The 21,319-nt window shown below is 41.8% G+C and overlaps 1 protein-coding gene across 23 annotated transcripts in view; it reads right to left on the bottom strand.

Annotated features, from left to right (window-relative positions):
- Nucleotides 1-21,319, bottom strand: part of TTLL5 (tubulin tyrosine ligase like 5) — a 318,832-nt gene that overhangs the window by 82,179 nt on the left and 215,334 nt on the right. For all 23 annotated transcript variants that reach the window (XM_061429505.1, XM_061429521.1, XM_061429506.1 and 20 more), the window contains one exon: nucleotides 20,846-21,041. In XM_061429505.1, the coding sequence (XP_061285489.1) occupies nucleotides 20,846-21,041 (196 nt within the window). The remainder of the gene's footprint in view (nucleotides 1-20,845; nucleotides 21,042-21,319) is intronic.

Raw genomic sequence — 21,319 nt, 5'->3', positions numbered from 1 at the left:
TTGAGGAAACAGAAGGATCCAGTGTGGAGTAGTAACATCTTGATGACCTAAAGATTAACATAAGACCTACACTTGGAAACACTTTCAAAGTAAAATTACAACATGAATACTGGTTATTATACATGAATACAAGATCACAACAAGGGTATTTTCGCTTAGAAGGTAAGCCAACAGATACTAAATAAAGATCCCAAAATCACCATCCAGACATCACAAATACCAACACATACCTGTAGGAAGGATGTACACTTAATTTAATTGTACACTTCCTCAGAGAGAGGCTTAAAACAACTCTTGCAACTTATTTGCCTCATTATAAATAGTTTTTTTTGTGTGTGTTACAAATTTTGTTACTGATTCTTGAAATACGTTAACACTGCTTTCAGTAGGCATGAAAGCTTTAAATATAAAAGGATATTAGGAAGAAAATATAAGTGAAAAAATACATAGGACTTTTTATTAAAAGGATTTCTGGCAATTGATTTCTACCTATAGGCACTACATTTCAAGAGGCAATGGGAGAAATGTCATTTTCTCGTGGCAAGGCCTGAAGGAATATCAAATGTTCTCAGGAGACATTCACCTTCTAGGTAAACTACACTGGCAGTATTTCTGTCCTTTACGAATTTTAGTTTTTGAGATATAAAAGATGAACTGAGTAGCTTTAGTAAAGAAGTGTTAACCAATCCTTCTACACTAATGCCTTGGAATATCCCATTTCAGGAAAATGTGCCCAAAGGTCCCTGGTTGGGCAGACATGGGGCAAAAGGGGTAGTCGGCAGTCTTGTGTGGAGGGAATGTGTGTGGTTGAGAGGCTTGACAAAGAGCAAAGCGATTTCAGAGGTGGACGCTCAAGGCAGTTTCTTACAGACCAACTGGACTGAAATGGTCCTCATCTCTGGAAGCCACCAGAGAGGGAATGAAAGAGTGGCTCACTCGCCTCTACCTCTGAGCAGAGGAGGGGCGCCAAGGAAGACCTGAGTCCAGGACAAAGCCTAGCGTGCAGGGCTGCAGAGCGTGTACACGGGGCTGCACACGGGGACGTGGGCAGTGGGAGCAAGGGCGTGGGCCATCTGTAACCAAGGCGCACAGCAGAGGCCAGCTTGCGGAACTGGCTCAAAAAGAAATCCACTCCTTTCAAGCACCATATCTAAGGGCCTAAAAAATCTGTGGGAGAGATTCAATTGGAAGGAAGGAGGGTGGCAGGAAGGGGTGACCCCACGACCTCCCAATAAATGAGCTTAGACTGAAGAGTGCTTGCAAGATGCCTCACTCAGGGTGGGGAGGAAGCCGGAACTGACCATGAGGGCTGACGAGGTCTACGCTGGCCCTCTATAAACACATTCACTGGATGAGAAGCAGAGGAGGAAAACCACTGTTAGTGAAGAACTCGTGGAAATAAAAACACTCTTTATTGAGTTAGGTTTTCACACAGTGACGGAACTGCCATCAGGAAGAACATCTATTCAATACATGTTGCCGTGGTGACAATAAATATATCTTTATATATAAAAATAAACATATCTTTATATGCCAATACACACACACAAAGATATATACCATGTTGGTATCTGCACAGAACAGTTCTGAAAGGATTAAAAACAAAAACTAGCAGCCTCCATGGAAAAGAACTGGTTAGCTAGGAGTCAGGGGAAAAGGGAAACTAATTTTTGACTATATATCGTTTGTGTCTTTTTGAATTTTATACCATCTAAATGTAGTTATTTATTCTAAAAATAAATTATTGAAAAGTCAAAAGTAAGTCAAGTTCTAATAAGATGTGAGCAGGCAGCAGATTAACTTTCTAAGTATAAATCAAAATATCAAATGAAGCCCAGCTGGTTCAAGGACTCGCCATTAGACTGTGTTGAAGAAGGAATTGACTGTTCAACACTTACTACGGCTTCAAGACCAGATCAGGTCATCAGCGATAGGCAAAGGCTCACGGAAGTGGAAAGGAACATGGCTCTACAGTCAGGTGTGACAAGTGGTTAAGGCGTGATAAGTCAGACATGCTCAGTCGTGTCTAACTCTTTGCGACCCCATGGACTGTACCCTGCAAGGCTCCTCTGTCCGTAGAATTCTCCAGCAAGAACACTGGAGTGGGTAGCCATTCCCTTCTCCAGGGGATCTTCCCAACCCAGGGATGGAACCCAGGTCTCCCTCATGGCAGGAAGAGTCTCTACCATCTCAGCCACCAGGGAAGCCCATAGTCAGGTGTGCCTGGACTCAAATGTAGGCTCTGTCACTTATAAGTTGGGTGACCTTTCAAGTTACTTAACCTCTCTGAGCTTTAGCTTTCTCATCAGCAATTATAATCACTCGGCTGGACTGTGGGGGATTAGATGAAGATCAGTAAGTAAACGTAGCCCAGGCACTCAGTAAAGGTTTCCTGAAATAAATCAAAGCCCCAGGCACACAGCAGAAACTGAAATGCTCCCTTCCTTCCCAAACTACCACCTCAGTTTACTGAGGAACCAAGCGGTGGCTGACATGCAAGTCTGCTTATCTGCAGTGACTTGTGAATGGTGGTTGGTTCCGTGTTTTCCAGCATATTTTTCCAGTCTTATGACGATGCTCACTAGCTGCAAAAGCAAACTCATAAACTGAAAGCACATGTGTAGGTTCCCCAGATCATGTTTACGCAATTCTTTCTGGCAGAACAGCCTTTTTCTCTTCTAAACGCTTATAAAACTGCATTCGTATCTGTCTTATCACATTTAGCACAATTACCTTGTATCACAGCCATTTATACACATACTTTTTTCTGTGTCTGGACAATACATACTGGAAATGCCTGCCTTTGTACCAGATTAATTTTTGTTTCACTAACAGTGTCAAGAAGACTGGCTTGTGTACAAATGGTGCTTAATAAACATTTACTCCACAAGTGAAGAAAAAAACACCTCATATTATACCAACTACTAAATTCCTACACAAGAAAATAGACAAGTTTGTGTTTACATAGAGATGCAATCTCGTAGTAGGACCATTCTCTGGAGTTTGAATAGTGAAAGTGCCTTCAGCTTACACTCAGCCACAATACATAAGTTAAGCCCTTCTTCAGATTCCAAATGAAAATAAATTCACCTTCCTAGATGCACATACTGTGGCAGGACCTCAGACACTTGTTCCATAGTAATAAGATGACTCTTTACCTCAAAACCACAAAATAAACCAGGAGAATTTATTGTTTAGGAGACTCACTTGCCTGGATACTAATAATTCTTCTTTTCTTCCCTCCAAAACTATCCTGGTTTTTTTTTTTTGGGTAAAAACATGTGCCCACCTAGAACATTCTATTTCCCAGTCCCTCCTGTACCTTGAGATAACCCTGTGACCTGGTTCTGAATGGTAAATAGAGAAGTTTCCAGGTGCAGTTCTGGGAAAACTCTTCAAAGGGGGCAGGCTGGGCTGCCCGGTGCACAGCTGTTGCCCTTTACTGTTGTTCTTCACCCAGAACATGGCCCTCTACTTAGAAGCAGCCAAGGTGGAAGTCCCTTGCTAAGGATCGCAGAGGATAAAGACAGGAGGAGCATGGGTTCCTGACCGCACCACGGACTTTAGGAGCACCTCTATCTCTAGATACCTGGTTATACAAGGGAAAGAAAATAAATCTTTAACTTGTTTAAACAGCCATGGGTGGGAAGTGTTCTATTATATGCAGCCAAATGGAATCCTAACTGAGTTGAGATACAATTCTCAATCTACCAAAGAGTCAAGCTTGTTTCAGCTTCAATATAATAAAAATATAACTGCATCTCAAAAATAGCAGAGAGTCTTCCCAAATACAGTAAAAAGCTTCTAGGTTCTCATTTGTCATTTGGGGATCATATACTCATAAACTGAATGGATAATGAAATTATTGTAATTCTATGCCATCCAAAATTCCCCAAAGTCAGTAATGTGTCAGACAAGTTCCCAAGTGCTGCACCAAAGCCAAGGCTAAGTGGAATGAGATTAAAGTAATCAAAACTGATGAGAAGAAAACCAGAAAGTACTCAGGCAAAGATAAAAGAAGACATATAGATGTGTGTAGAATATTGGCAGAAATCAGCCTCCCCAACCCCCACCCACCACCTCCCCAACCACTGCCTGTATTGACCCTAATCCTACAAGTCTACCACTATGACAGATTATGTGAACTGTTTTGTCCTGGTATTCATTCATAAATAAACAGGAGCATTATATAAAGTTCTCGCCATGTAATTCCTAAGAACTGTGAGGTCTGGACAGAGTGTTAGCACTCTGCACTTGTGGGCTAACCCAGGGGTGGGGCCTGCGCTGTCATCAGTCACTGTCCTGGGAACGTGAAAGCTGTATCAGCACCAGCCTCCACTCAAGACCTGGTCAACAAACACAGGCCTTTGCTTCTTTATTGGGTGTGGGAAACAGCGATGCTTCGGCAAGGACACTCAGAGAAAACCACAGTTGGAGGCTTGGCTTGGCCCCAGACAAAAGAGTGGAAAGGCCCTCCTTCTCCCACAACAGAAGGGTAATCATGGGTGGGAAGGAGGAATCTGTGATAGACAGAACACAGACTGCAACTTGGAAGGTCACAGGGAAGCAAGATCTGGGTTCTCTTACTTGAAAGATAATACCGTTCAGAGATTAAATTCTGGGAGGTTGTGTGGTGTATGTGTGTGTTTTAATGCCTTCCAGAGAAACACCCCTTTCAGTCCTGACTCAGCCTTCTTGGTGATGGAGTATAACTGGATGCCTCCCTGCAGTGAAATAACTCTCTAAATTCATTTTCTAAAAATTAAGGTAGATGAAACAGGCAAATAAGAATCTCTATTTGAGTGGGTTAACGTCACTTTGTATCCCTTTTTCTCTGCTATCAGAACGGCAAATATTTTAGGCATCATTCTCCCCATGTGAGATTTTATCCTAACTTGGATAAAGTTCCCATAACATAGCTTCTAGTTCTGGCAACTCAAGTACTGGATGGTTTATCTGCCTGAGAAGGTAAGATGCTAATCACTCATCTTTACTACAACCAGGCTGAGAGTTGCTCAATGCAAAGAACACATTACGTGCAACCATACAATACTGTAGAGAAAGGCAGGGGGATAGTGCTGTGCTTAGCCGCTCACTTGTGTCTGACTCTGTGACCCTGTGGACTGTGTAGCCTGCCAGGCTCCTCTGTCCATGGAGATTCTCCAGGCAAGAATACTGAAGTGGGTTGCCATGCCCTCCTCCAGGGGATCTTCCCAACCCAGGGATCGAACCCAGGTCTCCCGCACTGCAGGTGGATTCTTTACCGTCTAAGGTAAAGAACCAGGGAAGCCAGGGAGAGGGTAAGGGTAGCTATATCTATTTTGGCAAAATCAAGCTTCCAAAAGGTCTTCATCCCATCCTATACGTAGTTCTTCGCTGTCTTCATTTCACAGTGTTTGTCAGCTGGGGCAAGTCTGAAAGCTGAGCAAGATAAAGAGTACAACTTCTGGTACTGCAACCAGCAGTGGATAATGCCAGGACCTCAACAGGGATGGCGCAGAAACCCTGAAGATGCTCTGGTTCATACAGACAGAGATGGATGACCTGGGCACTGAGACAGGACTTTGAGATGCCAAAGAGATCTGGAAGTCTTCTGGCATTCCCTCCCATTTCTAAAACCAGTTAAGAATTTTTTCTCCTTTAGCAACGAGGAAAGAAAGCTCTTAGTAGTTTCAGTGACCTCTTCTAAAGGATGTGAATACAGGTGCTTACTGGGACAGAACAATTGAGAAGAGAGTATTATTCACCAACCAACTGAAAACACTGTGCTTCAGGCAGCCCCTAAATCAGTTGTACCTAACAACATTTGAGCAACAATGCAGGCCATGAAAAAGATATCCAAATATACTTACAGGCTCCAGACTTCCTGCAACTAAGCATACAAAGATACCAACAGTGTCTCTCGGTTGATTTATCAGTAGTATTGAGACACTTGAACAGATCTTGGGCTAGGTGTGTGTTACAAAGTCCTACTAGGAGGCAGCTGGCTAAGGCCAGGGCTGCAGCCCATAGTCACAAAGCTGCCCAGCCCTCAGACATCACATTCAAGACATTCCCTCACTAGCAGCCCCATCACCCAACCAAATGACAGTCGTACATTGGGAGAGGCTTATATTCTGAGGGCGAATTTGGACTCCAATGACTGTAGACTCTGCAGTGCTTTCTATGTTTTCCTCCCTCAATGCTCAGAAATATTTGGCAGACTAATGGTTTTTTTGAAACACGTTCACTAAAAAAAAGGAAAGCTGTTTTAAAAGTCATTTCGAATTCTGTTCTGTGATAACCTCTAGTAATATTTAGACTTTTTTCTGTGTATAATCACCTATTTTCTATGCATATTATACAGTATTTCTGTGGGCTTACAAAAATTGGTATATGATATCTGATTTTTTTGAGACTTTTTTTTTTTCATTCAAATATCGATCTTGAGCATTTGGTTCCATACCTATAAGGGTAGATCTAGATCACTGTTTTTAATGGCTATCTATTTTCTACTGGGCTTCCCTGGTGGCTCAGTGGTTAAAGAATCTACTTGCTAATGCAGGAGACATGGGTTCGATCCCTGGGTTGGGAAGATCCCCTGGAGAAGGAAATGGCAATCCACTCTGGTATTCTTGCCGGGGAAATTGCATGGACAGAGAAGCGAGTCAGGCTACAGTCCATGGGATCACAAAAGAAGTCATATATGACTTAGCAACTAAATAACATTTTGTATTACAGTTTATCATAATTTAAGTCACCAACAGTAGAATACTATAAATGAACACAGTAGATCTATATACGCAATTAAGGAACTAAGTTTCCAATACATTTTTAAGTAGGAAAAAGTAGGCCCCCTAAAATTTTATCCTTTCATTTTGAAACCACACACACACACATACAGAAGTTTTCGCCAGGTTAATTCTCTATTTAAGAACAGTGTTGTGATAAACATGTTATTTCTACCTTTTGATATATGCTGGATCATTTCCTTAAAATAATTTCCTTGAAACAGAATAGCTAAGAGCAGAAGGCTGCTGCTGCTTCTACATCTTTTTTAATACATATTCTCAAATTGCCCTCTGTAAAGGTTGTACCAATTATATTTCCATCAGTATGTTTGGAAGAATATCTGCCTTACCTTTCCTTGATTATTGTAAGTAAACACAACATGTCCTATGGAAAGCTGGCTCCTGACTTGTTGCTAATGCTGTTTCTCTTTTTCTCTAATGTTTATAAGACATTTATGCTTTTGGACAAACATATTTTTTTAACCATTTTACCATGGTACTATTCATCACTCTTTTTACTCTTTCTCTTCACGTCTCTCTCTAGCAATAATTTGCATATAATTTCCTGCTGTCCAAATAAGTAAATATTAGTTTTTAAAAATGTAGCTAATTAGTATTTTATGAGCCTTGAACTTCTAAACCACCTTCTTAAATATCATTCAAACCAATTTCTCCTTCTGGCATGAGGGGTTTGACTAAAACCCCAAGTTGAGCTATAATGCTATGGACATGCGCATGTATGCTCAGCCGCTCCATCATGTCCAGTTTTGCAACACCATGGACTGTGGCCCACCAGGCTACTCTGTCCATGGGATTTTCTGGGCAAGAATACTGGAGTGGGTTGCCATTTCCTTCTCCAGGCAATATACCCGACCCAAGGACTGAACCCGCATCTCTTGAGTCTCTGCGTTGGCAGGTGAATTCTTTACCACTGAGCCACCTGGGAAGCCCCACAGATAGGTACATTTAAGGTTAAAAGTAATATACAACAGAAGATATGTCTGCATCTTCAGGTTCATTGAAGTCTTATTTGCAGTAGCTAAGATGTGGAAGCAATCTAAATGCCTATAGACTGATGAATGGATAAATGTATATACATATGACAGAGTATCATTAAGCCTTAAAAAATAAAGAAATCCTGCCCTAAACTACAATAGGTGAACCTTCAGGATATTATGGTAAATGAAATAAACCAGTCACTAAAAAATAATATGACATGATTTAAGTGATAAGAGGAATCCAAAGTAATCACATTCACAGGAACACAAAGTGAAGTCGTGATTGTCAGAGGCTGGGCGGGGGCTGGAGCTGCTCCACGTGTGCGGAGTTTCAGTTACACAAGATGAAAACGTTTAGTAATCTGCTGTACAACCACGTGAACAGTTAAAAATACTGCACAATAAACGAAAATCTCTGAGAGGGCAAATTTATGCTATGTGTTTCTTACCACAATGAAAAACAAAGTAATACATAACAGTAAGAGCAACACATTTTTATGGAGCTTTTAGCATGGTCAGCATTGCTCTAAGTGCTTTACATATTGTATCATAGAACGTTCCCAACCATTTATGGCGGGTCCCATCATCACTTCCATCTACAGAAGAAATCAGAGCACAAAAAGCTTCCATGGTCTGTCCATGATGGCAAGTCCTGGGAGGAGTCTTATTCCATGGCCCCACTGCACTACACTGCCTTCCTCGTTTAGGCAATGGCACCCCACTCCAGTACTCTTGCCTGGAAAATCCCATGGGCGGAGGAGCCTGGGAGGCTGCAGTCCATGGGGTCTCGAAGAGTCGGACACGACTGAGCACCTTCACTTTCACTTTTCACTTTCACGCATTGGAGAAGGAAATGGCAACCCACTCCAGTGTTCTTGCCTGGAGAATCCCAGGGACGGGGGAGCCTGGTGGGCTGCTGTCTATGGGGTCGCACAGAGTCGGACACAACTGAAGAGACTTAGCAGCAGCAGCACCCCCTTTTTACATCAACTCCACTGAAGTTAAATCCATCTCCCTTCCAAAGCAAAATTAAAGCAAACCTAGCAATGTGTTCAACTTTTACCAGATGCATTTAAAAGACAGAGATTTCACTTAATTTATTCCAAGAAAAAACGGTTGAAAAAAATTTGTGCATAAGCAAACCTTTGTTACTTACTTGGAAAGTTAAAGTGTGCAAGAATATGAGTGTGTGCATGTATAATAAATAAAGGTAACCTCAAAAGATCACCCATGACCCCAGACTGAGAGTTCAATTGGTTAAAAAAATAACTCATAGCCTTACTTTCAATTGTCTCTTTTATCTTTTATTTACTAGTAGTTTTAGGGAATTATTTCTATATCAGTGCCCTTGTTCTCCTAATAATGTGTTTGCCTCATATCTTCTGATGAGTAAATGAAATAATTAGACAAAGTAATCTCTATGTTCCTTTACAACTTTAAATTCAGTTTCTAAATAACTTGCCTTTGTCTTCAAATGTATAGTTTATTTTATTTGGCTCAGAATATCACACATTGACCTACTGTTTATCTTATATAAACTTTGCTGTCATAGAGCTATTAAGTTTTTTTCCTGTGGCTGCATCCATCATGGATGGATGGGGTTCTTTATGTTTAAAGACGAAGTCTTTCATCATTTCACACAAAGTTACTGCTGTGAGTCCCTCATATGCCCACAGAAAAACAGAGAAAAGCCAGAGGTCAGAGAGTGAGGGGAGGGAAGGAAACTGGCCACCAGGCAACTGCAGCAGAACCCACATTTTAAGGGTATGTGGCAAACAAGGCCAATCCCAAGCAGCTGGTAGGTGAAGAGCTGTCTCTGAGCACAACTAGACCAAGTGGGGGTTTGAGTTTTGATTCATTGTATTGACCTTTTCTTTCATATTTGTGTGTATGGATGTATAGCAGCAGAAAGAATAAAACTCGAATGCCTTATCTGACTGATAATAAATGTATAAAACAAGGAGAAAATGAAGTGTCACTCATGGGGGAGGGAGGGAGAGTGGAAAAGGGCTTTAGAACCCTCTGACCTGGCTTGTCTATTATAACTGCAATAAAGCTAGCTGTACAACCTTGTGGAAGTTACTTAAAGTTTTTGAGCATCAATTTCCTCATTAGTGGAACAGAGATAATACTACATCTAGCATACAAAAGGCACTCACTATACACCTATTTCCTTGCTCTCACCTTCCTCCTTCCAAGCAACAGCTTAGAAAACACTCTGGTAATAACCAGGGGATTTCTATTACTAGTAGTAATGAATCAGCATAATGAACTGATGTCTGTATTGTAACAGTGCATTAAGAATCAGATTTCTATGAAATCTATTGAGAAAGCAAGCATGATACAATCATGCAAAAGTGTCATCTGTGGCATTAACATCTGCAGACACCTGTCGTGTTTCCTGATAGCCTTCTCAAAAATACCAGCATAGAAATAAAATTTTAAAAATATAACCAATAACAAAAACAGGGTTGAAAGGACGAATTGATCACTGAAGAGATAATTCCTATGTTATTAACAACCCACACATTGAATCTTCAAACTCATAGAACATATTTCAGGATGCTGCAAGAACAATCCCACTACTGGGCATATACCCTGAGAAGACCATAACTCAAAAAGACACATATAGGCCTCAACGTTCACTGCAGCACTATTTACAAAAGCCAGGACATGGAAGCAACCTAGATGTCCATTGACATATGAATGGATAAACATGTGGTATATACATACAATGGAATACTACTCAGCCATAAAAAGGAACAAAATTGAGTCACGTGTAGTGATGTAGATGAATCTAGAGCGTATCATACAGAGTGAAATAAGTTGTACTGACAAACAACTAATCTCAAAAATATACAAGCAACTCCTACAGCTCAACTCCAGAAAAATAAATGACCCAATCAAAAAATGGGCCAAAGAACTAAATAGACATTTCTCCAAAGAAGACATACAGATGGTTAACAAACACATGAAAAGATGCTCAACATCACTCATTATCAGAGAAATGCAAGTCAAAACCACTTTGAGGTACCATTTCACGCCAGTCAGAATGGCTGCGATCCAAAAGTCTACAAGCAATAAATGCTGGAGAGGGTGTGGAGAAAAGGGAACCCTCTTACACTGTTGGTGGGAATGCAAACTAGTACAGCCACTATGGAGAACAGTGTGGAGATTCCTTAAAAAACTGGAAATAGAACTGCCTTATGATCCAGCAATCCCACTGCTGGGCATACACACTGAGGAAACCAGAAGGGAAAGAGACACGTGTACCCCAATGTTCATCACAGCACTGTTTATAATAGCCAGGACATGGAAGCAACCTAGATGTCCATCAGCATATGAATGAATAAGAAAGCTATGGTACATATACACAATGGAGTATTACTCAGCCATTAAAAAGAAAACATTTGAATCAGTTCTAATGAGGTGGATGAAACTGGAGCCTATTATACAGAGTGAAGTAAGCCAGAAGGAAAAACACCAATACAGTATAATAACGCATATATATGGAATTTAGAAAGATGGTAACAATAACCCTGTGTACGAGACAGCAAAAGAGACACTGATGTATAGAACAGTCTTATGGACTCTATGGGAGAGGGAGAGGGTGGGAAGATTTGGGAGAATGGCATTGAAACATGTAAAATATCATGTATGAAACGAGATGCCAGTCCAGGTTCGATGCACAATACTGGATGCTTGGGGCTGGTGCACTGGGACGACCCAGAGGGATGGTATGGGGAGGGAGGAGGGAGGAGGGTTCAGGATGGGAACACATGTATACCTGTGGCGGATTCATTTTGATATTTGGCAAAACTAACACAATTATGTAAAGTTTAAAAATAAAATAAAATTAAAAAAAAAAAAAACAAATACAGTATATTAATGTATACATATGAAATCTAGAAAAATGGTACCAATGAGCCTATCTGCAAGGCAGGATTAGAGACCCAGATGTAGAGAATGGACTTGTGAAACAGTGGAGGAAGGAGAGGGTGGGACAAATTGACGCAGGAGTACTGACATATACACACCGCCACATGTAAAACACCAGCCAGTGGGGAGTCGCTGCACAGCACAGGGGCTCAGCCTGGTGCTTTGTGACGACCTAGAGGAGTGGGAGAGGGGGATGGGAGGGAGGCGAAAGGGGGAGGGGCGATATGTGTACACATAGCTGATTCACGCTGTTGTACAGCAGAACCCAACACAACATTGTAAAGTGATTATACTCCAATAAAAAACCCAAATAACTCAGTGGTCCCTGACATTGTTCCTAAATAAATAAAAGTACAACGGAAGGTAGAGTGTGGCCATTTCTAAGAGTTTTAAGCCCTGGAACAGCTTTTCTAAGGTGTGCCACTGAGAAGCGTGATAATACATCTATTACTTATTGCATGCCTGAATATTGTCAGAGATGTAACAGAGCATGATAGCCAAGAGCTTGGATGCTGGAGGCTGACCTGCCTGGATTCAAAAACCCCAGCTCCTCCATTTATTTGTCACTTTTTTGAGCCTGGGAAAGCCACATACGTGATGCTCAGTTTTCATAAGAGGGCAGTTGTGAAGATTCACTGTGATTATACAAATACCACTGCAGGTTTAGTGCTTGGGCACATGGAAACATCCTGAGGAATATGATCCTCACGAAAACCCACAGATACACATTATTATCCCCACGTTAGAGATGAAGAAACCGAGGTTCAAGGAGGTTTAAAGAGCTTGGCACAGGTCATGGGCTCAGGTTGAAACGGGATTATCTGACTCCACAGCCTGTCCACAGTTCTGTTTCTGAACAGCTGAATGCGGTTTTAGGTGTATTATCACATATTTTGAATGGCATGTCATTATGGAAGAAGAGGTTAGTTTGGGCAAAATCTGCTAAATCGAATGGCTCTAAGACAATCATAATTATAAACAAGCTAGATGAATTCCCAATAAAGGTCAGAAGGAAGTATAAAATTGAACAAAAGATCCCCAAACCAAATGAAAACAACACAAAACAAAACAGAGCAGCAGGAGGTTAGAAGTTCAAATCAGCCCGCTCCAGGAACTTAAGCACTGGCCTGAGGTTGTGCCCAGACCACCCCCCTAATCCCCATGCCCAACCGTCCTCCCAGATACTCTTGTTGGAAAGACCTAGAAAGACTCCCCCTGCAGAGCTGGTCTGCTTGCTGGCTCTCCCTGGGTCAGGCTGAGGAGCTAGCATGTTATTGCTGGCTGCCTGGAAAAGCCCGGGTGCCTGCTGCCTCTCCCTCCCCCACAACACAAACACAGCGGAGAAGGCTGAAGTGCTCACTGCTGAAGTGGGGTTGCGGGGGGAGGGCGGGCGGTGTGTATGCACAATTTTTCTAGACACATGCATGAACTTTTAGGAGCAGAATAACAAGACTTGGCTGGGTTTATATGGGAATCCTTCCCACACCTGTGAGGCTGTGCTTATATACACACACGCCGTTAGCAAAAAGCTCCTTACACACGGCACCCAAGATGTTGCTATCGTACTGAAAGACCCCTTCAAGTGGACACTGAGCTGCCCCTCGCCCTGCGTGTCTCGGGACGTTAGTCTCTATTGGCCCTCACCGAACCTAGCTGAGGTGAAATTGGGGATTTAGGATGAGGAAGGAAGGCAGACAGAGAGGAAGAACCAGAGGAACTGAGGATGCAAGGTTTTCTCCTACCCTGAGTTCCTTTGCAAAGTTAAAAATTACATCTACTAAAAATTGAAGGGCTTTGGAAACCAGTGAAAAATTAAGGTGTACTTAAAATCCTCTCTCCCTCTGTTGTTAAAAGAAATATCAGCAGTTCTGCCTCCACCATCAAAATATCCTTAATTTTTTGGCTTTTGGGGCTTTTTTTTTTTTTTTTTCCAGACTGGAGTAGGTAGAGAGAGGGTGGGAGGGCAAGAGGATGGGGGCTGGGAGCAGAGCTTTAACAAAGAATCACTTTAACAGAAACTACTGAGTAATCGTTCTGCCCTGGGCCAAGAATAACATCAGCTCCATGTTGGCAATTAGAATCAGGTCAGTCGGCCTCACAGCTGGCGCAGCCCTCCTTGCAGACCCCAGCAGGGAGGGCCACTCAGGCTGATGTCACCAGCAGTCACCGCTGCCCAAGAAGGTCCCCCCGCTCAGCTGACAGAGAAGTTTTGTTTTTTAAATCCTTCTTCTTCGAGGGCAGGAAGCCAGTCTGAGAAGGAAGTGGGAAGCAGTGAGAGAAACCAGAGAGAAGACACCCTGGGATACATCAAGACGTAGATTCACTGAACCACCCTTAGACGGCCAAGATCCCGCGACTTCCTCAGCCATCCTGCAACCCATTTTAAATGAATAAATATAACTTAAAGCACATAGAATACTGCTTGGACCACCATATGTGCTTATTATGTGTTGGCCATTCTTACTTAAACCAAGAGGGAGGAATCTGCGCCGTTACTTATCTCTCGTCCCTCATAAAACTGGAATCCTGAGAGCAGTGGTTGCTGGGCAAAATGTACCCTGATAAGAGGAATGAACAGGAAGTTTTCAAGTTTGGAAAACTTATTCATAAGGAAGCTGTGGTAGATGAAGTGAAAAAGATGGAAACAAAGTTCCTATTAAAAAAAAATGCCTCAAGTTTTATAAGGGCAACACTAAGTTTAACAAAACCAGCCTCCCTTCCAAAAGACACAGGACAAATAATGAAAAGGAGATACTTCTAATCTCTTTCTCTCTAGCTCAGTGGTTCTCAGAAGTCTTGGCATCATCTGGGAACTTAGAAATGGAAATTATTGACACCCATCCCAAACCTTAAACTATAAAGAAAAATGAGCACTGAAGAATTGATGCTTTTGAACTGTGATGTTGGAGAAGACTCTTGAGAGTCCCTTGGACTGCAAGGAGATCCAACCAGTCTATCCTAAAGGAGATCAGTCCTGGATGTTCATTGGTGGGACTGATGTTGAAGCTGAAACTCTAATACTTTGGCCACCTGATGTGAAGAGCTGACTTCTCTGAGAAGACCCTGATGCTGGGAAAGATTGAGGGCAGGAAGAGAAGGGGATGACAGAGGATGAGATGGTTGGATGGCATCACCGACTCAATGGACATGGGTTTGGGTGGACTCCAGGAGTTGGTGATGGACAGGGAGGCCTGGTGTGCTGCGGTTCATGGGGTCGCAAAGAGTTGGACACGACTGAGTGACTGAACTGAACTGAACTGATTCCAAACCTACTGAATCAGAAATGGTGTCAGAGAAGCAACTGATGTTTTAACAGACCCTTCAAGGAGTTCTGGTGCTCAAAACCAAGGGTTTGCAAACCAGGGCTTGCAGGCCAAATCCAGCCTGCCATGTTTTTCATTTTTAAAACTGTTTTATTTATTTATTTATTCATTCTGTTTTGGCTGTGCTAGGTCTTTGTGGCTGCACACGAGCTACCCCCTAGTTGCGGTGTGCAGGCTTACTGTGGTGGCTTCTCTTGCTGTGGAGCAGGGCTCTAGAGCACATGGGCGTTAGCAGTTGTGGCACGTGGGCTCAGTAGTTGTGACTCCTGGGCTCTAGAACACAGGCTCAGCAGTTGTGGTGCACGGGCTTAGTTAGTTCTGCAGCATGAGCCCTCTTCCCGGGTCAGAGAGGGAACCTGTGTCTCCTGCACTGGCAGATGGAGTCTTTACCACTGAGCTACCAGGGAAGCCCCCTGCCATCTGTTTTTGTAAAGAAAGTTTTAGTGGAAAACAGCCATACTCATTCATTTACATGGTCTATGGCTATTTTCCTTGGCAGAGCTGAGTAGTTACCACAGACCCTATGTACAGCTTGCAGGGCCTAAAATATTTACTTTATGGCCATTTACAGGAAAAGCTTGCTGACCTCTGCTCTGATTTAGAACCATGTTTTTATAAACTGCTCACAGTTTCAATTTTATCTTGTTTTGTTTATCATGTTCTCTATCAAATGACCGGATCATACCTATTTCCTTGTGCCTCTGGCCCTGGAAGCCTCTGCCAATGGCTCCAGGTGAGTTTCCTCTCCCAGGTCCATATTATAGGACCAGTCTTTTGTATGAGTGAGTCAGTAACATGGCAACTTCTAGACTTATGATTGAAATTCTAGACAGAGATGAGGATCAAAGCTTACACTGCATGAATGGTTAGAGATGCCCATTTCCAAACTCATATCCTGAATCAGTTTTCCTTCCTGAAAGCTTCAAAAAGCTAAGTGCAAAAGGGATAGACAACTTCCTTTGAATGCAATGCAAGAAAGGCTGCATGCTTTTCCAACAATATTTTTAGGAGATCACTATGAAAGACACGGTCCATGTATAACAGTAGACTAGAATACAATATAGTATGTGTATGTATTAGTCACTCAGTCGTGACAAACTCTTTGAGACACCATGGACTGTAGCCTGCCAGGCTGCTGTGTCCATGGAATTCTCCAGGCCAGAATACTGGAGTGGGTTGCCATTCCATTCTCCAGGGCATCTTCCTTACCCAGGGATCGAACCAGGGTCTCCTGCACTGGAGGCAGATTCTTTATTGTCTGAGCCACCAAGGAAGCCCCACAATACTGTATAAGGTCCCTTTTAATGTCCTAGTCCATAAACATGTTTCTCTTGTGAATGAGTACTAGGTAAATCAGATTTCAATTCTATCCACTGCTCTCAAACAGGAGCAGGAAATGGCAACCCAATCCAGTGGTCTTTCCTGGAGAATCCCAGGGACGGGGGAGCCTGGTGGGCTGCCATCTATGGGGTCGCACAGAGTCAGACACGACTGAAGCAACTTAGCAACAGCAGCAGCAGCAGCAGCAGCAGCTCTCAAACAGGCAATTAACCAAACTGTTACTTATATCAATGGCTGTCTACACTTTAGCAACTTGAATCCAAAGCATAAGAAGTTCATCAGAGAAATCATCTCTATCTAAAGGGGTAACCCAAGGACAGACATATAGGCCACACAGAGAAGGCAAACCCTGTTTCAGGCAATCATTTGGTTGTAATTTATAAAGGTATAATCACAAGCTGAGCTAAAAGTAGAGGCTTAAAAATCTAATAGGGCTTTGCTCTTTCTGTGGAGTATTTCTAAAAATCCTCTGAAATAAAGTGCTCTAAGTTACTAAATATCTTCATGTTATAACATTTAATAACTTATTTGCTATTTTAGTAGTTATAAACTCTTCAAGCTAATAGAATGTAGTTTCTTTCACTCTCTCCCACAGTCCCAAACTTCACCCCTACTCATTTTTACCTAAATCAACTGTGGATTAGAAGAACAGGGGGAAAAAATAAAATGATGTTATAAACATATATAAAATTATGATAAATGATGTTCTGTTCCCTCTCCAGGAGACACGAGATTAACTCCCTTCTTGGGAGTTCTGACTTCTCCCTAAAACAGGTATTCTGACAGATTCTAAAAAACATATTTTCCATATACTTCATAGTTCAGTGAAACTAGGTCAGTATAATCCTCAGTGAAAAAAAAGAAAATCCACACAAGAATAGCAGTACTCTGAGTTTTCAAAGGAATGTGAGTTGCTGGAAGCTAATCAAAAGAATGAGAAGGACTTAGAAATGAAGCAGTTTCTAAAAGTGAAAATCAGCAAAACTGCCTTTTCCCTCAAAACTTTCAGTGCTCTGCAATCACCTCCTTTTTTTTTTTTTTTTTTTTTAATCATCCACCATTTCAGGGTATGGGAGCATTAAAAGGGACCAACTGTCTAGATTCTAGTCAAATAAGGGAAATACGGCTATGTATATTTCCACTATCCAGCATCTGATTAAATTGGCATTCTTAAGTAATCCAAACTGCATGGGGTTCAGAAGTTTTAAAAGTTTTAAGAAATTTACAAAGATTAAAAAAAAAAAACAACCACCTAAGATATACTGTGGGAAAAAATAAAAATGGAGTTGCTGCTAAGAGCATTCTCTAAAATGGAGCCAGGAGGCCACTGAGGACGTGTGGCTTCTGCACATCTCAGCAGGAACGGAATTTGAACCTCAACCGCTCCTTGTCTTAACACAGGCATCCAGAACATCTGCCCAGTGTTCCAGAAACTCAGGATGCTTAGGGGACCCTTATCCTCTAAGATAACTTGTGACAGTCTATTTATTTATTGGTCCTTTACCCTAAAATGACTCATAACCACCTATCCTTTAAGGACAAACATTTCCTTCCGTGTGTCAGGGTTGCACAGAACAACTCTAACCCTGTGGCATTGGCCTTGAGCCCCTGACTCTTTCTCTTCCTGGGAATAATCTTTTGGTATTACCCAAATCTGTCTCCTCAACTGGAATTCTTAAGACCCTGAATAGAGCTCTAGGGAATTCCCTGGGTGGGTGGGGTGTCCAGTGCTTGAGACTCCCTGCTTTCACTACCATCTCTGATCAGGGAACTAAGATCCCCAACAAACCAGGCAGTGCAGCCAAAATGAAAAAAAAAAAAAAAAGTTCAAAAACTGGCCTAAATGTCTCTGCTATCCCAAATATTATTTTTATGTATTAATTTTGGCTGTAGTGGGTCCTCGTTGCATCACACAGGCTTCTTTTGTTGCGCTGACTAGGCTCTCTAGTTGTGGCACAGGGCTCTCTAGTTGTGGTGTGCAGGCTTAGCTGCTCCAGAGGAGGTAGGATCTTAGTTCCCTGACCAGGGATCAAATCCACATCCCCGACAATGGAAAGTGCATTTTTCACTGCTGGACCACCAGAGAAATCCTCCACAAAGACTGCTTAAATAAAGAAATTTCTACGTGACAGAGGGTAGTGGGATGATGTTGTATTCCAGCTTTACAGATAAGAAGTCAGAATTTTTCTCCAGTAAAAAAAGACTTCACAAATGCCGGCATTTATGATTGTACGTTGCATTCACCCTACAGGTTTTAGATAAGAGGAAGTAATTGCCTAAATTATTTAGTTCCTTATAAACCAAACTATCAGTAATCAAAGCCATTAAATAATATTTAAGTGAATATGTGGGGCACAAGAGGCCAAGCCTCTCTTTTTTTCCCAATAAAAGTGATATTAAACCAGTTTCAAACTAAAGCTACTACTTAATCTTAAAGACAGAATTTCAGAGAGAGTAACTAATTTACAAGAAATGAAATTTCTCCAACTTGTACATTTCTGAATCAACTCTAGCACATCAAAAATGTCTGTCATTATTGGTCTTACTAACTCTAGTGGCAAATGCCATACTGTTTGAATTTTTAGGAAATCAAATCCAGTGAATTTTAGTGAATTGGTTTGCCCATTCCTGAAATTTTTCATTTTCAAGTGCCCGATCTGGGAAAGACAGGGAGAAAACAATTACATTTATCCAAAGGTACATTATAAAGATATGTATTTTATACCTAAAAAGATATTTATCCTTATGTTTGTCGATCTCAAATGGACAGGTGCCACCATGGCTCATTTGACAAGTGGCTCTTGGCCTGTGCATCTGAAATGATCATTTCAGATTAGAGAATAAATCCTGCACAGCCATGCTGTGACCACAGCAGTGCCTGTCTAAAATCTAAGTGCACCAGTCTGAGAAAGAGAGATGGTGTGATTAATCAAGTTGTATACAGGTTTTGTATTTATTTGAATAAAAGTGGGGGGAAAAAGCAAAAAAAAAAAAAAAAGAAGTCAGAATTTTTCTCCAGTAAAAAAAGACTTCACAAATGCCGGCATTTATGATTTCTTACAAAGAATCAACATAATATACGGGCTTCCCTGGTGGCTCAGACAGCAAAGAATCCACTTGCAATGTGGGCGACCTGGGTTCAATTCCTGGGTTGCGAAGATCCCCCGGAGGAGGGCATGGCAACCCGCTCCAGTATTCTTGCCTGGAGAATCCCCATGGACAGTGGAGCCTGGTGGGCTACAGTCCAGCAAAGAGCTGGACATGACTGAGTGACTAAACACAATATAATATACAGATTATACTACCACAGATAAAGATTTTCAAGTGATGAATGATACTGAAAAAAATAAAAATTCCTATGGACCTGGATGGTAGTTGAAAAGATAATAGAGAGCACAATGATAATTGCTTTATTAGAAGGAAAAAAAAAACCCTTTGGGAATGTTACCTTTGAGTGAATACTAATTTTGCACAAATTAGTGTACACTACATACTACATTTTTATAAGAGCAAATGACAAGAGATTAACCAATATATTTCTTCACATAAATTTCAGGGAAGCTCACAGAACCAGTATGGATTCATACAAGCAGAACATGAAAAACGTGGTGAAGAAAAGTGAAAGTCACTCAGTCGTGTCTGACTCTTGAATTCTTTAGGCCAGAATACTAGAGTGGGTAGCTACTCTCTTATCCAGGGGATCTTCCCAACCCATGGATTGAACCAGGCTCTCCTGCTTTGTAGGAGGATTCTTTATCAGCTGAGCCACAAGGGTAGCCCATGATAGCAGGGAAGAACATGGTAACTGATTCTAATGATAACCCCAAATCATCAAGAAAAATTTAAGTCTTCATGACCTGATTTTTTTTGTGTGTGAAGTCATCCTTTCTCTGTGAACTTCCCTGGTGGCTCAGACAGTAAAGCGTCTGTCTGCAATGCAGGAGGCCTGGGTTCAATCCCTGGGTCGGGAAGATCCCCTGGAGAAGGAAATGGCAACCCACTCCAGTACTCTTGCCTGGAAAATCCTGTGGATGGAGGAGCCTGGTAGGTTATGGTCCATGGGGTTGCAAAGAGTCAGACACGATTGAGCGACTTCACTTTCACTTTTATAGACCAAAAAAAATATTTTAAAACGCTGGCTTTTAGGTATCTGGGAATTAGAACCTTTGAGAAATCATTGAATAAGATCAGGCAACAGAAAGGGTAAATATTACAAAAGAGATTTTTGTGCTGAAACTCTGAAATGAAAGAAAGGATGTTAAAACTGGTTCAGCATCACCTTTCAACAAAGCCAATGGATGGCTTCAGAACATGACTTGTTTGTAGATTTCCCCACGAACCAACCATTCAAGCCATGGTGGCACTGGTAAACTTTTGAGAGACTATTTCCACACTTCTCATGAAAGGAAAAAAAAAAATTTTTTTTTAACAGAAGGAAGATACTAGCACATGGAAAAGCCTGATTTTGAATTACCTGGTGCCGAGCTCGACTCTGGTCCAGAAGCTGCCGGGACTGAAGTTTTTGCTGTTCTAGTTGTTGTAGGGCAAAATGGAGTTGGTAGCTGCCTGCTGTGGGGTGGTACTTGTGCTGGGGGGCCACCCCTGTAGCCTTGCTATATGCGTTGTTCTCTACCTCTCCCTCCCAGGCAAAGCCACCTGTCTGGAGGCTCCTGAAGAGAAAAGAAAGCAGATTTTTTAGAATGGTTATATGCACAATGAAGGCAAGGAGAGAAACACCTCTGTTATTTTTCCTTGATAGAACTGAACACAGTCTGGAATTACAAATCTGATTTACCTACTAAACCGCAGCCCCACGAAGACAAAGGTGGGTGGCTCTGCTTTCCATTCTATTCGCAGCACTTGTCCTAAGCCTTGGCACAGACTGTTAAATAATTTAAATAGCCATTTTCTCTCCCCTTTAAAATGGCAATCCGCTCCAGTACTCTTG

This window comes from Bos javanicus, chromosome 10, assembly GCF_032452875.1.
Source record: "Bos javanicus breed banteng chromosome 10, ARS-OSU_banteng_1.0, whole genome shotgun sequence".
In the NCBI taxonomy this organism is placed as follows: Eukaryota; Metazoa; Chordata; class Mammalia; order Artiodactyla; family Bovidae; genus Bos; species Bos javanicus.
Note: the sequence above shows the minus strand (reverse complement) of the source record. Positions and strands in the feature narration are given on the sequence as shown.